The sequence below is a fragment of the Dreissena polymorpha genome, chromosome 2 (genome assembly GCF_020536995.1).
Source record: "Dreissena polymorpha isolate Duluth1 chromosome 2, UMN_Dpol_1.0, whole genome shotgun sequence".
Lineage (NCBI taxonomy): Eukaryota > Metazoa > Mollusca > Bivalvia > Myida > Dreissenidae > Dreissena > Dreissena polymorpha.
Genome location: NC_068356.1, coordinates 20,802,539 through 20,814,995, shown reverse-complemented (window position 1 = coordinate 20,814,995; position 12,457 = coordinate 20,802,539). Strand labels below are relative to the sequence as shown.

The 12,457-nt window shown below is 35.2% G+C and overlaps 1 protein-coding gene across 1 annotated transcript in view; it reads right to left on the bottom strand.

The window, feature by feature from the left end:
- Positions 1 to 12,206, bottom strand: part of LOC127866162 (proto-oncogene tyrosine-protein kinase receptor Ret-like) — a 30,244-nt gene extending 18,038 nt beyond the window's left edge. The window contains exons 1-5 of the mRNA XM_052406576.1: positions 12,113 to 12,206; positions 8,307 to 8,531; positions 6,175 to 6,429; positions 1,121 to 1,407; positions 659 to 806 (exon numbers count right to left, since the gene is read on the bottom strand). Coding sequence (XP_052262536.1) covers positions 659 to 806; positions 1,121 to 1,407; positions 6,175 to 6,429; positions 8,307 to 8,531; positions 12,113 to 12,155 — 958 coding nt within the window. The 5' untranslated portion in view covers positions 12,156 to 12,206. The remainder of the gene's footprint in view (positions 1 to 658; positions 807 to 1,120; positions 1,408 to 6,174; positions 6,430 to 8,306; positions 8,532 to 12,112) is intronic.
- Positions 12,207 to 12,457: the final 251 nt, after the last annotated feature.

The window sequence follows — 12,457 nt, the reverse complement described above, 5'->3', positions numbered from 1 at the left end:
CAGGATAGCTCCAGCACAGCCTTGTCAAGGGCTAGCATCTCTGGTTAGAATACCACGGGACCGTGTGTGACTTTGTATCGGACGGAGTAGCTACCATAGCGCCTAGACAAAAGGCCTTGGCAAACAGCGTAGACCCAGATGAGACGCCGCATAATGCGGCGTCTCATCAGGGTCTGCGCTGTTTGACTTATGGTCTGCAGCTACGCATATGGTATAAGACCCGGTCTTATAAAACCTCAAATAATCGTTCAACATCAACAGCACTTAAACATTTGAATAAGAGCGGTTGTGCGGCATTAACAAATCACAGCGTGTGATTAGGTCATATTAAGTCGTTTAAATCCTGTAAACATACGAACGTTCGAAAAGAATTCATTCATTCACATACCAAAAAGTGACATGCACGATATGCTGTTATGCAACATGTTAATTTTAAGTTTCATTTCGTTGTTTATATAAAAAAGTTGTATATGCTCGATCCCGGTAAATGGTTATTGTTTTACTTTTTTCATCTCGAAATATACACTGATTTTTGTCTTTACCTATTTAACATTTAATTATTTTGTTGAATCTAAGTCCTGTCTCTCATAAGTTCAAATAGTGTTAGTGATAGGATTCTTTTGTGAATAACATACATGTTGAAAAAAACAACTCTTACGTAATCTGCACGTCGTGTGTCCATATTTACTGGTGTCCGCAACAAGGAGTTCCGGCTGGCAGACTGCCAATGGATCCCGCAGTACGACTACTCTCAAGACACTGTTGATGTCCTCGTCCGCTATGATCTTGTCGATTGTACCCATCGCCTGTACAAATTCATCTAATATTTAACCCATTTAACCAAAGCGCCTAGAAAAAAGGCCTTTGCAAACAGCGTAGACCCAGATGAGACGCCGCATGATGCGGCGTCTCATCAGGGTCTGCGCTGTTTGCTTAATGGAATTTCCGTATGAAATATTCTAAATATAAAAAAAAATTGATCCAATTTAGAAGGCTGGGAGAAAACGTCTTACAGAAAATCAACAACACCATCTCCTGTTAAACAATTTAGCCCCACTTTACTACCGCTAAAAAGAAAATGTTCAAATGGGCAAAACAGCTGACCAACACAACCACGTACCGTGACGAATCCAGATTTCACGTCTAAATCAGCTTCCTCATACTGCCGATCATTTTCGAATGTCGGCGGGCAGTCGTTAACGTCCAAAATGAGTAGTTTTAGCGTCCGCGAAATCGGCTCATATGTGATATTATCTCTCTTTATCTGGCATTCTATTTTCAGTGGCTGCTGGCCAGTGATGTTTCCCGGTGTTTTCGATGTTATTCTCTGTCTAAAGAACTCTCTGTCCAGCTGTTTTATCAACCGAAGCTCTGAGCTGGCCGGGTCAACAGTAAACCGATTTCTCGCTGCAATAAATGATCGTCTTTAGAAAGTGAGACAACACGTGCAGATAACATCGGCCATCACTGTCATTTATTTTTCAGGAATGAATTGCTTGAAAATCGTTAATAGCGACGGGTATTTGCTTACAATAATAAACTAGAGCTTTGTCACAGACGTGACGTATACCCCCACATGCCGCATTGACACAGACTATTTTGCATGCTGTCTTCACAAAACAAGAGAATCTAAATGGTGATTTTTAAGAATTATTATGCCATTATTATGTTTGGCCATTTTGACCCTTTGAACTCTGTAATTCTTTCGCATGACACGCTGTTCTATGACTGTAAACTAAATTTATGTACTATAGTGGTGGGGGTCATAAAAATAGATAAATTTACATTTTTGAACATGCTTTACACATGTTAATGTTTTATGTACATAAAAATAGTGAAAACACTTCAAATAAAAAAAGACACGGGTGACTCTACTAAAACAAATGATACCTGAAGACTACAATAGCCATTAAATAACTTATGCATCGAACCAAAATTTTATTTTTCCCTGACTTTTCACTGACTTTTCTGAAATTTCATTTTTCACTGACCATTTTTGAAAATTCCCCGACTTTTCACTGACCTTGAAAAAAATTAAAATTCCCTGACTTTTCAAGTCAAGTGGCAACCCTGTTGAACTCACAGAGTGACCTTGACCTTGGAGATATTAATGTAATTCTTTCGCGCGACACACCATCCAATAATGGTGAACAAATGTGCCAAATGCTTTTAAAATCTCACAATGAATGACATAGTTATGGCCCGGACAAGCTCATTAATGGCCATTTTGACCTTTGAACTCAATTTGACCTTGACCTTGGAGATATCAACGTAACTCTTTCGCGCGACACACCGGCCAATGATGGTGAACAAATGCGCCAAATGATTTTAAAATTTTACAATAAACAACATAGTTATGGCCCGGACAAGCTCATTTATGGCCATTTTTGACCTTTGAACTTAAAGTGTGACCTTGCTTTTGGAGATATCAACGTAATTCTTTCGCGCGACACACTGTCCAATGATGGTGAGTAAATGTGCCAAATGATTTTAAAATCTCGCAATGAATGACATAGTTATTGCCCGGACAAGCTCATTTATTGCCATTTTTGATCTTTGAACTCAAAGTGTGACCTTGACCTCGGTGATATCGACGTAATTCTTTCGCGTGACATACCATGCAATGACGGGGAACAAATTTGCCAAATGATTTTAAAATCTCACAATACATGATTAAGTTATGGCCCGGACATGCATTTGACCTTTCTTTGAACTCAGAGTGTGACCTTGACCTTAGAGATATCGACGAAATTCTTTCGCGCGACACACCGTCCAATGATGGTGAACAAATTTGCCAAATATTTTTTAAATCTCACAATAAATGATAAAGTTATGGCCTGGACATGCATTTGACCTTTGAACTCCAAGTGTGACCTTGACCTTTGAGATATTGACGTACTTCTTTCACACGATACACCGTCCCATGATGGTGAACAAATGTACCAAGTTATTTTAAAATCTAACGATAAAAGACATAGTTATGGTCCGGACAAACTTTCAGTTTAAAACACACTTAGTGACCCCGTGACCTAGTTTTTGACACGGCATGATCCATATTAAAACTTGACCTATACATCATCTAGATACAACTTGTGACCAAGTTTGGTGAAGATCGGATGAAATTTTCGGGACAGACCGACAGACAGACAGACAGTCCGACAAAGTGACTCCTATATAGCCCCCATTACTAGTAATGGGGGTATAAATATACAGACTATTTCATTGCATATTTTACGAAACTGAATTATTTCTGATAAAGCCATTTTTTTGTGAAAAAGTGCGATTATAATAATTATACACTTGATATACGTGTTGTATTAAAGAAAATATCAAGTTGACATTTAATATATTTTATATGTTTTATACAAAAGCAATATAATTGATATCAAAGGCAGGTGTAATGCAATTTACAGCTTTTTCATAGCGAGTAAAACGTATTATAGTTGTTTAGTATGATATATAATGTTTCAAACGTTATTGAAATTATGCTTACGATTTTCAGATGTCAAATAAGTTAACTTATATCGGAGCTTTCTCGACGTCAAAACATTGATTATAAATTGAAAGCGTTAAAAAAATGTTGTTGACCCACACTAAGCGTTAATGAATACATCACACTACACGGTTGAGAGCATACTATGTTTTGAACGGTTACAATACATTACGTTCAGGTTACCGCGTATACTATGATTCAAAACGACATCGTGAAAACCAAGCATATATGCTGTCTAAACAAAGAGTGGAAATCAAATCCTCGGTTGATTTACAGTGTTGCATGTTTATCTTCATTTCCATTATGACATTAAAACATATTGAACGCTGCCGACGGTTTTAACAATCTGAGATAAGTCAAGCAAGCAAAACATTACTTTAACCCATTTATGCCTAGTGGACTCTCCCATCCTTCTAAATTGGCTCAATTTATTTCCAAAATTAGGGATGTCTAGTATATTCATTTCTATATTTAGAATATTTCTTACAGAAATTCCTTTAAGCAAACAGCGCAGACCCTGATGAGATGCCGCATTATGCATTATCACACTACGCTGTTTGCCAAGTCTTTTTTTCTAGACGCTAGGCATAAATGGGTTAATAAAAATAATAGTACATTATTTAATGTTCTTAGAACGCAAACCTCAAGAACAAACATAATGATTTACCAAATAAGTGATCCCGGGACATATAATAGACGTGGCAGAAACTGGTCAATTGAAGACCAAACTTCAAAAATTGTGAATTAAAAACCGACTTAGGTATACCACATCGCATTAAACATAGCTCGCAGACAAAATTTAATTTCCCCGAACAATACAGCCGCGAAGTTATACAATATCAATAATGAATGACCCCACGGAACGAGTGTTTAAGTTTGAAAAGATAAACCAATAAACGTCAAGCGTATTAAACCCACCACATGGCTCTATTGACATTTTACGGATTACAACTGTACTTCAACGTAGGCCGCGCTCGTTAAACGGCAGTTAATGGAACAATTCAAGAAAGCACTGAAAATAACAAGTGGCTGTCGGCGAATGTCCAAGAGCGCGATCATATCAAATGTCAAAACGGCGATTGCGAATTTTTAAATAACTATAATGCGTTTCAAACAAAACGCATTTTTGACGGAATAATACACTTTATAAATGCGTTGTAATGAAAACGGATTTTGTCTGGTCGTAGTAAATGAATGATCTGTTCACTGCTGTATAAAGGACTAAAGTATTTAAATTCGTATCCCTTTCAAAGCAATATTGTAGTTTCACCACATCATGCATAGACACAATAATGTGAATAGTTTGTAGATAAAATGTTATATACAAAATATGTGTTATGGAAAAAAAATTAAGACGAACGACATTTTTTAACGAATAATTTTAAGAAATGAAATGTTCTTTGTCGGTAATTTTGGTTTCATTAAGATTGTGTACCCATACAACCCTTCATACATTGTAACGAAGTTAGATACAGACATGGCATAAATATTGCATGCTTGCTTCAAATGAATCCATCGACATCGAGCTAATAAATTAAATTGTTTACAAGCCAGGTTCGTTTCTACACTCTCAATAAAGCCTCAGTAAGGAAGCCGTTTAATGCCGCAGCTTATTATCCAACTCTCAAGCAATTTATTATGTAAATTATAAACGCGGTGAATATACGCCAAACAATCTGGGAAAATATAGCAAATGTATGAGATACGTTATAGAACGCCAGAGACCGGTTGTCAATTTTTGTGACACAGCACTCAAGCAAGAGATAATTTAAAAAAAATCAACAACGAACAAAAACAAACATTTACGCGTTTTGTATTGCCGTCTTGAAAAAGTAAAAACAAACATTTAGTATTTAACACCGATTGTATTCTGAATCTAAAACTTGGCGAAGAGCAATTCTTAATTCATTTAGGTGTAAATTTAAATTTTAAAATTAAATTTATTTAAAAGCACCACAGTTCAATTCAAACTGTTGATGTAGTTGTGCTTTAAGGCAACTGAGCACATTCAGGTTATTTCGTGCCGTTTGCATAAGATGACGTTGAAATCGATGTAGCAATCTAGACACAATTTCGATATAAGGGTTTCACACAAAAAAATTACACAAAATGAAGTAGATAATATGATATCACTTCCCATGTTGAATGCAAACGGAAATACAAATACATTTTGTGAATGTACTCATAAATTTATAGATACAACATATACCGCGCAGATACCGCGGGTGTTGAACTACACATAATGTAATGACACGTTATTACTTTATAATATGCAAATATGATTTAAATCTAAAATATTTTGTATTTTTCCGTCTTAACTTGTAAATCTCTAAATATGATTATATTTGGACTCTTCCAGTGCTTGTTATTAAAGGTACGCTCCTTTTCAGATAAACGGATTTTCGACTTTGCATTTCCGTAGTTATGTCATAATGATGATGATATTTTTAATATAACACAGAGAAACCTCCTTTTCTCTCAATATATGTGTGTACTGTAATAAGTGTTATGTCATAAAGAGATATGTAATGTACTACATAGAACACATTTTTTTTTTTATTTAAGCGAATCTCCTGAAGGAAACACGGCATCAGGCGATCGAATACTACTTGTTTGATTGTTATAAAAATACAAATGGGAGTTAGATGTAACACTCATGGTAAAAAGTGCAAAATACTTACGTGAAAGCAGCGAATACTCTCTTGTAAGTCCATTCATTTTCAAACATGGGCTTAAACGCCCTATATTCAAGTCGATGGAGTTTTCTTCTACATTAAACATGTTGTCTTGTAAATGGGCAAAACAAAAGTCTTCTTTCCACGAATTTTCCTCTTCAGGGGAAAGGTATGCTCTTGATTTCATTGTAACGGATGTTGATGTTGACACTCTGGAACCTGTTAGTGTTGTGCAACTTGCCTGACCCGTAACAACATAGCCTGCAAACAATATTATTCTTTTGTTTCTATGCATACAACAATAAGAGGATTGGACATGTAAACATGCATACATTTTCACAACATTTTCAACCGACACAAGTATTTGTGCAATCTGTTGAGATTATATTGAAATCATGTCAGATGAATCGGCATTAGACACAAGCATTCACTCTAAATGCCCTTTGATCAAAAGAAATCAATAACAGTACTTGTTTTAAAATTCAGTGTCTTTATTATCCAAGTATTGAACAACGCAACAATGAATACAGTTTACGAATGATTTAACTTAAGGCTTGAGTACAATACTGATATGTGTTCAATTAATAAGATATATAGATGTACTAAGGCACATTGGTGTTCAAAGTGTGTGCATTTCATGATACGTAGAGGCCTAGGCAATTGCAGTACAGTTCGCTGTATTGATAATAATCCGGCTGATAAATAATCTGTTACCAGCCTTTTTGTACTAGTAGTGATGACAGTTTGGATTTGTTGGTTTTTGCTTTCATCGTCGATACTGTACGATGTTAAATGGTAAGTTTACCGTATGTCGTGGATGTTTTAAAATATATATAGATGCATCGGTTATGCTATTTACTAAACGATTTATAGTTTTACTGCCAAATCTATTAAACTTTAAGCACGGGCTTTCTGTGAGTTTATTTCGGCAGAATATACTGAAACAATACTATGCTATATTTAAGAATATATTTAAGCATTAATACATATAGAGAATAATAGGTTAGTGTTGATTATAGATCAGGTTTATCATGCGAGGCTTAGAAAACAAAAAGCACGAGCCTTGGCGAGTGCTTATTCGTTTTCGTGCCGAGCATGATAAACCTGATCTATAATCAACACTAATCTATTATTCTATTTATCCCACTTTTTATTTTGTAAACATTTTTGTTGAAACAAAATTAGTTTGACTGGATAATTTCGCTGGATTTATGACGTCATTTCGTCGAAATATTGACGTCATTTCCCGCCGTTGATTATAGATGATATTTAATCAACGGGGCTTTAATCAACCGAATTCGCTGTAAAAGTGGGATAAATAGAGAATACTAGGTCGGTGCCGAATAAAGCAAAGTTTATTTTGCGAGGCTTAGAAAATCTGAACCACGAGCCTTGGCGAGTGGTTCAGATTTTCGTGCCGAGCAAGATAAACTTTGCTTTATTCGGCACCGACCTAGTATTCGATTTATCCCATCAATTTTCTTAGTCGTAAATTATTTCTTTAAACATAGAATAGGAAAATCGAACTAGACGGAAAATCCCAAAGATATTTTAAGCAAACATTGTTTCATTATTTTAATCGTGTCGAGCCTAATACATTACAAAAAGATCAGTAACCAACCTGTTTTTCGTTTATCATACCTCTACGTCCCCGATTTTTAAGAAATAATGAAAAAAAGACACTAAACAACTGCATCTTTAGCGTGAAACAACATGCATTGTGTCGTATGACGTATTAATGATGACGTCACGAGTACGCGCACTTAATATTTGTAAATAATGTTTATTTGCTTTTTGAGTTGCAGTATGTGTAAAAACTATATTACATCTTGGTATCAAATTGTTTGTTTTGTTAAATCTGATTCGATTTTACTAAAAATGATTACTTTATAGTTAATTCCGAGTAATATGAACATTCTTCGCCGCGCGTGACAGCTATATTTCAGCACTGCTGAAATAAAGGTAAATTTATTCCACCGTGGTTTATTTCGACAATGCACGTCTGATGATGGGATAAAATCAATTCAACGGAATCGCATTTGACTCCATTCATATGAACAAGATTATATAAGGAGATGTATCTTATAGCCTGTTAATATTGGATACTTGTACATTTTTTTTTTACAATCTATACGTACCGTCTTTTATCTGCAACGGTAGTTTTTTAAGGAATAACATCCCTGACGTCCGGTTGACACCTATTGTGTCATTACTGTCGAGTATGTCAAAATGCACCGATGCCTCCACGCAATGATCGTCTTTGTTTGGATAGGCGTACAGTTGCCCTATGGTATCCCATACCTTGGCAGTGCTGGGTAAACAAACCACGGGCGCTTTGTGGGCAAAGTAAACAGATTCTGCGACTGAAATAGAAACCGACATTAGATACTTTATTGATATTGTCATTTGTGCAGCCAAAACGGAGATCAACATTGAAACACACTTGTTAGAATCTGCTTAATTGCTGTTGGTGCAGTGGTCAAACTGTCTCCAAGCATAACTTTCCCATGCCAGAGATGCTGCTATTCATAGATTTTGTCATGGGAATATTATGAAGAGACGAAGGATATGTTTTCCGTGACAAAGGGCAATTCAGAATCGCTAATGAACTTTAGAGACACTTTAATTGGTATATTGGTGCTGTTTGGTGGGAAACTGAGCTTTATATTTGAAAAATGTTCCGGCTAATTGATATACAAGAACACCATGTATTGAGGTACATGTTTTAATCGTTTAAAAAGTGGAATGTACTAACTTCAACAACGCTATTTTTTCGGCTAAATAAACGCATCTTTTCTTTTAAAATGCATATAATGTATGCAATACTGTAAACCAACATCGAATATTATCACGGACCTCCCTGTTTTCAAACGTCCAAATTGATCATCCTATTTATTGTAATTGCGTTCATAGCTGGAAGCGTGTTGCCAGGACCATTGAATTGTTCTCTTAGGGATTGGTTAGATATACGAACCGTACCTGGATTGATCGCTCTGATATGAGCATGTACTTTTGACTTGGTGTAATTGCCCGTTAACGGGGAACATTATGTGTGATGCTTGAGATATGCCTACGCAATGTGCAACAATAGAATGGACAAACGCAGCACGAAAGGAAACAGAAAGTCATGCGAACGTTGTGTTTGAGTGACACAAGCATAGTAAGCGCACCCTAAACATTATCTTAACTAAGGTTTTTATTAATTTGTCTGAACGCATAACAGGCAAACTCAAAACTGTTTCAATCCACTATTTAGATTAGTTTCAATTAAACGAAAACTTTTGACGGATGTCTTCAATCACTTATGTCATTTTTATAACAATGGCAACAAATAATAAGTATTCCTTTAACGTGTCATACTTTCCAAAGAAAACCGTGAAATATAACAAAGATAACTATTCACTGAATGTATTTCAGGTTTTAGTGAAACACATTTCTTGAAACTCAACTTAACAAACAACGTTTGCAAATTGAAGTGATTTTTCAATTTTAATAAAGTACTGTGTGTACCTAACCACTCATGCATATACAACTCCCCCATGCAAAATATACTTTCAATAAAATATCATGTAAACTAGATAAAATAATGACATCAGCATGTTTATTTTTTCAACAAAAAGTGTATTTATAATGGCTCTTAAAAATGAGAATATAATAATACTGTTAAATTGTTCAATGCACTCATTCTTAACGATATCTTAACATGATTTATAATATGATTGTTGTCCTTTTCTTCTTGTAAACATAACAGTAACAGAACATGTCCGCATTGCTCACGGCTTATTATTGTCGACTAATGAGTCGATTGTCCTTGAATGATATTAGTGTGATACTGTTGACAATTCGTATAACCTTATTAGACTTAACCCATTTATGACTAGCGTCCAGAAAAAAGGCCTTGGCAAACAGCGTAGATCCAGATGAGACGCCGCATGATGCGGCGTTTCATCAGGGTCTGCGCTGTTTGCTTAAATGAATTTCCGTAAGAAATATTCTAAATATAGAAATAAATATACTAGACATCCCTAATTTTGGAAATAAATTGATCCAATTTAGAAGGATGGGAGAATCCACTAGGCATAAATGGGTTATGATTATAAAATTGTTGTTTGAAGCCTTCAGAAGTCATGAGTTACAAGCACAGTGTTACATTTAGTTTAAGCATATGTTTTAGCTCGATTGCATAGAAAGCCTCAGGTTTATTTGAAACGCTATCTGGTCCGTTTCCTGGGACTAGAACCAGTACTTGGCGTCTATGGGAGAGATCTTAAGGACGCTCTCAGACTGGGGATCAAACCCGCTGATGTTGTTATAAACTTCTTACCGAGTTTTAGTGAGAATGAACATTTTTTTATAATGAAGGCATAAATTCAGCATCAAATCAAGCGGAATATTTGTTTAATGTTTTTACAAGTTTGAGGCCAATCAACTGAAAACTATTCTTTTCTTATAATGAAACAAAAAAAACCAGCTTAACATTTAAGATATTAATATAATGAATTTTCTTAGTTTTGATTTATTAGACAAGTCAATCGATAAACAATGCCACATTACTGCGAACGTTTATTTGTTTTCAGTTACATACTGATTTTTGGAGACAATCGCATAATCATATTTTATCACATCTTAGCGTATGACGATCATTGGTGTTCTGCCAACAATAAAATGTCTTCAATTGATAATTGAGCTTATTTCACGTATTTTAATCAGTGCCAAGGAATATGATCGATACAAAAAACGAGCATAGATGCCCTATCATTACAATTCATTTTCCATAGCTCTCCCATGGAGGGGTTGATGGTCTCCATGATTTATTGCTGGACAAGACAACATAAGACACATTCGTATTAAGACTTGTACAGAGTACAGAGGGGGTAATCACGTGATTAACAAGATTGCGACGTCCATGCCGAGGCCGGTATTTTTTGGCGTTTTATACCCTTTATTACTTGTCAATTTGTTTTAATTCCGCCCACTTTCCAGCCATATTAGCAAGAAAGTAACTGGCGTTTATTTCATAGTAATATTCGCTCTATATCTCGACTTTACTCGAGCTCCACTAAGAAAATTTGCGGGGAGTTAAGTCGAGATATAAAGCAAATTTAAATACGAAATAAAAGCGTATCACTTGTTTACTGATATGGCTGGAAAGTGAGCGTAGTTTAAAAACTGAACAAGAGTAAATAAGGGTATACAACGGCGAAAAATAAATGTCTCGCCGTGGACGTCGCCATCTTGACTATCACGTGACTACCCCCTCTGGAGTACATCGTCTATAAACAATTTTGCCAGTAGCAGATACACAGGCGTCCATTTGGGTATAAAATAGCTGAAACCATTTACATGTTTGAAGAAAAACTAAATGTTTTTTTCACATTGCATATACACCAGTTATGAGATACAAACACTATAATGTAAATATATCAGCATTAAATACAAGTTTGTGACGTGTGCTTCGTGTGATTAGTGTGATACTTTAATGCCAATACACATTCTTGTTGGAACAAAATCACCCATGGAGTAGACATACAACTTAGCGGTCATCAAGTACTAGTTTGTTTGGAAAATACTATTGAAACGCACGAAGTTTTATAAAGTATGTAAAAAGATGCAGTAAGCGACAATGGATTATTATGTACATGACAAAGCAGCGACAAGATATAAAAAATATTAAGCGGCAATATTTTTTCTTTGAAAATAGCCCTTATCACTAAACGATTAGATAAAATCAATAAACCCCACGATTAGGTAATAGAGACTATCAAAGTTGTATAAAAATAAGAAGATACATCACAAAATATAAAAGGCATTACGAACACAAAATTATTGAACTTTTTAAAATGCATATTTAATATGAATCTGCAGTTTCAAGTTCTTTGTAAAGCAAATGTTTGTCTATCAAGCATAAATATCAATATAATGATATGGTACTACAAACATGTACCTTCCAATAGTTGGAACAGTAGAGCAATTATCGATGTACGCATTCTGTCGAGTTTGGCGCTACTTTTCCATCAGACCGATTTACCTGAAAATTAAGTTTTTTGAAGTTGCTTCACAATTGTGGCTTCAATGCATAACGAAGTATTGATAATATGCAAAATAATCTTTATCATAACATGAAGCGGTTGTATGAAACCTTTTACAAAATATATTTCATCTTGGTGACATTAACAAAATATAGTTGAGAAGGGTATACGGGAGTTTAATTATACTATTATAGTTTGAGGCCTTTGACTTTTTGTGTTCTGAAATTATTTAATTTACGACCGAAGTATTTCAATTCATC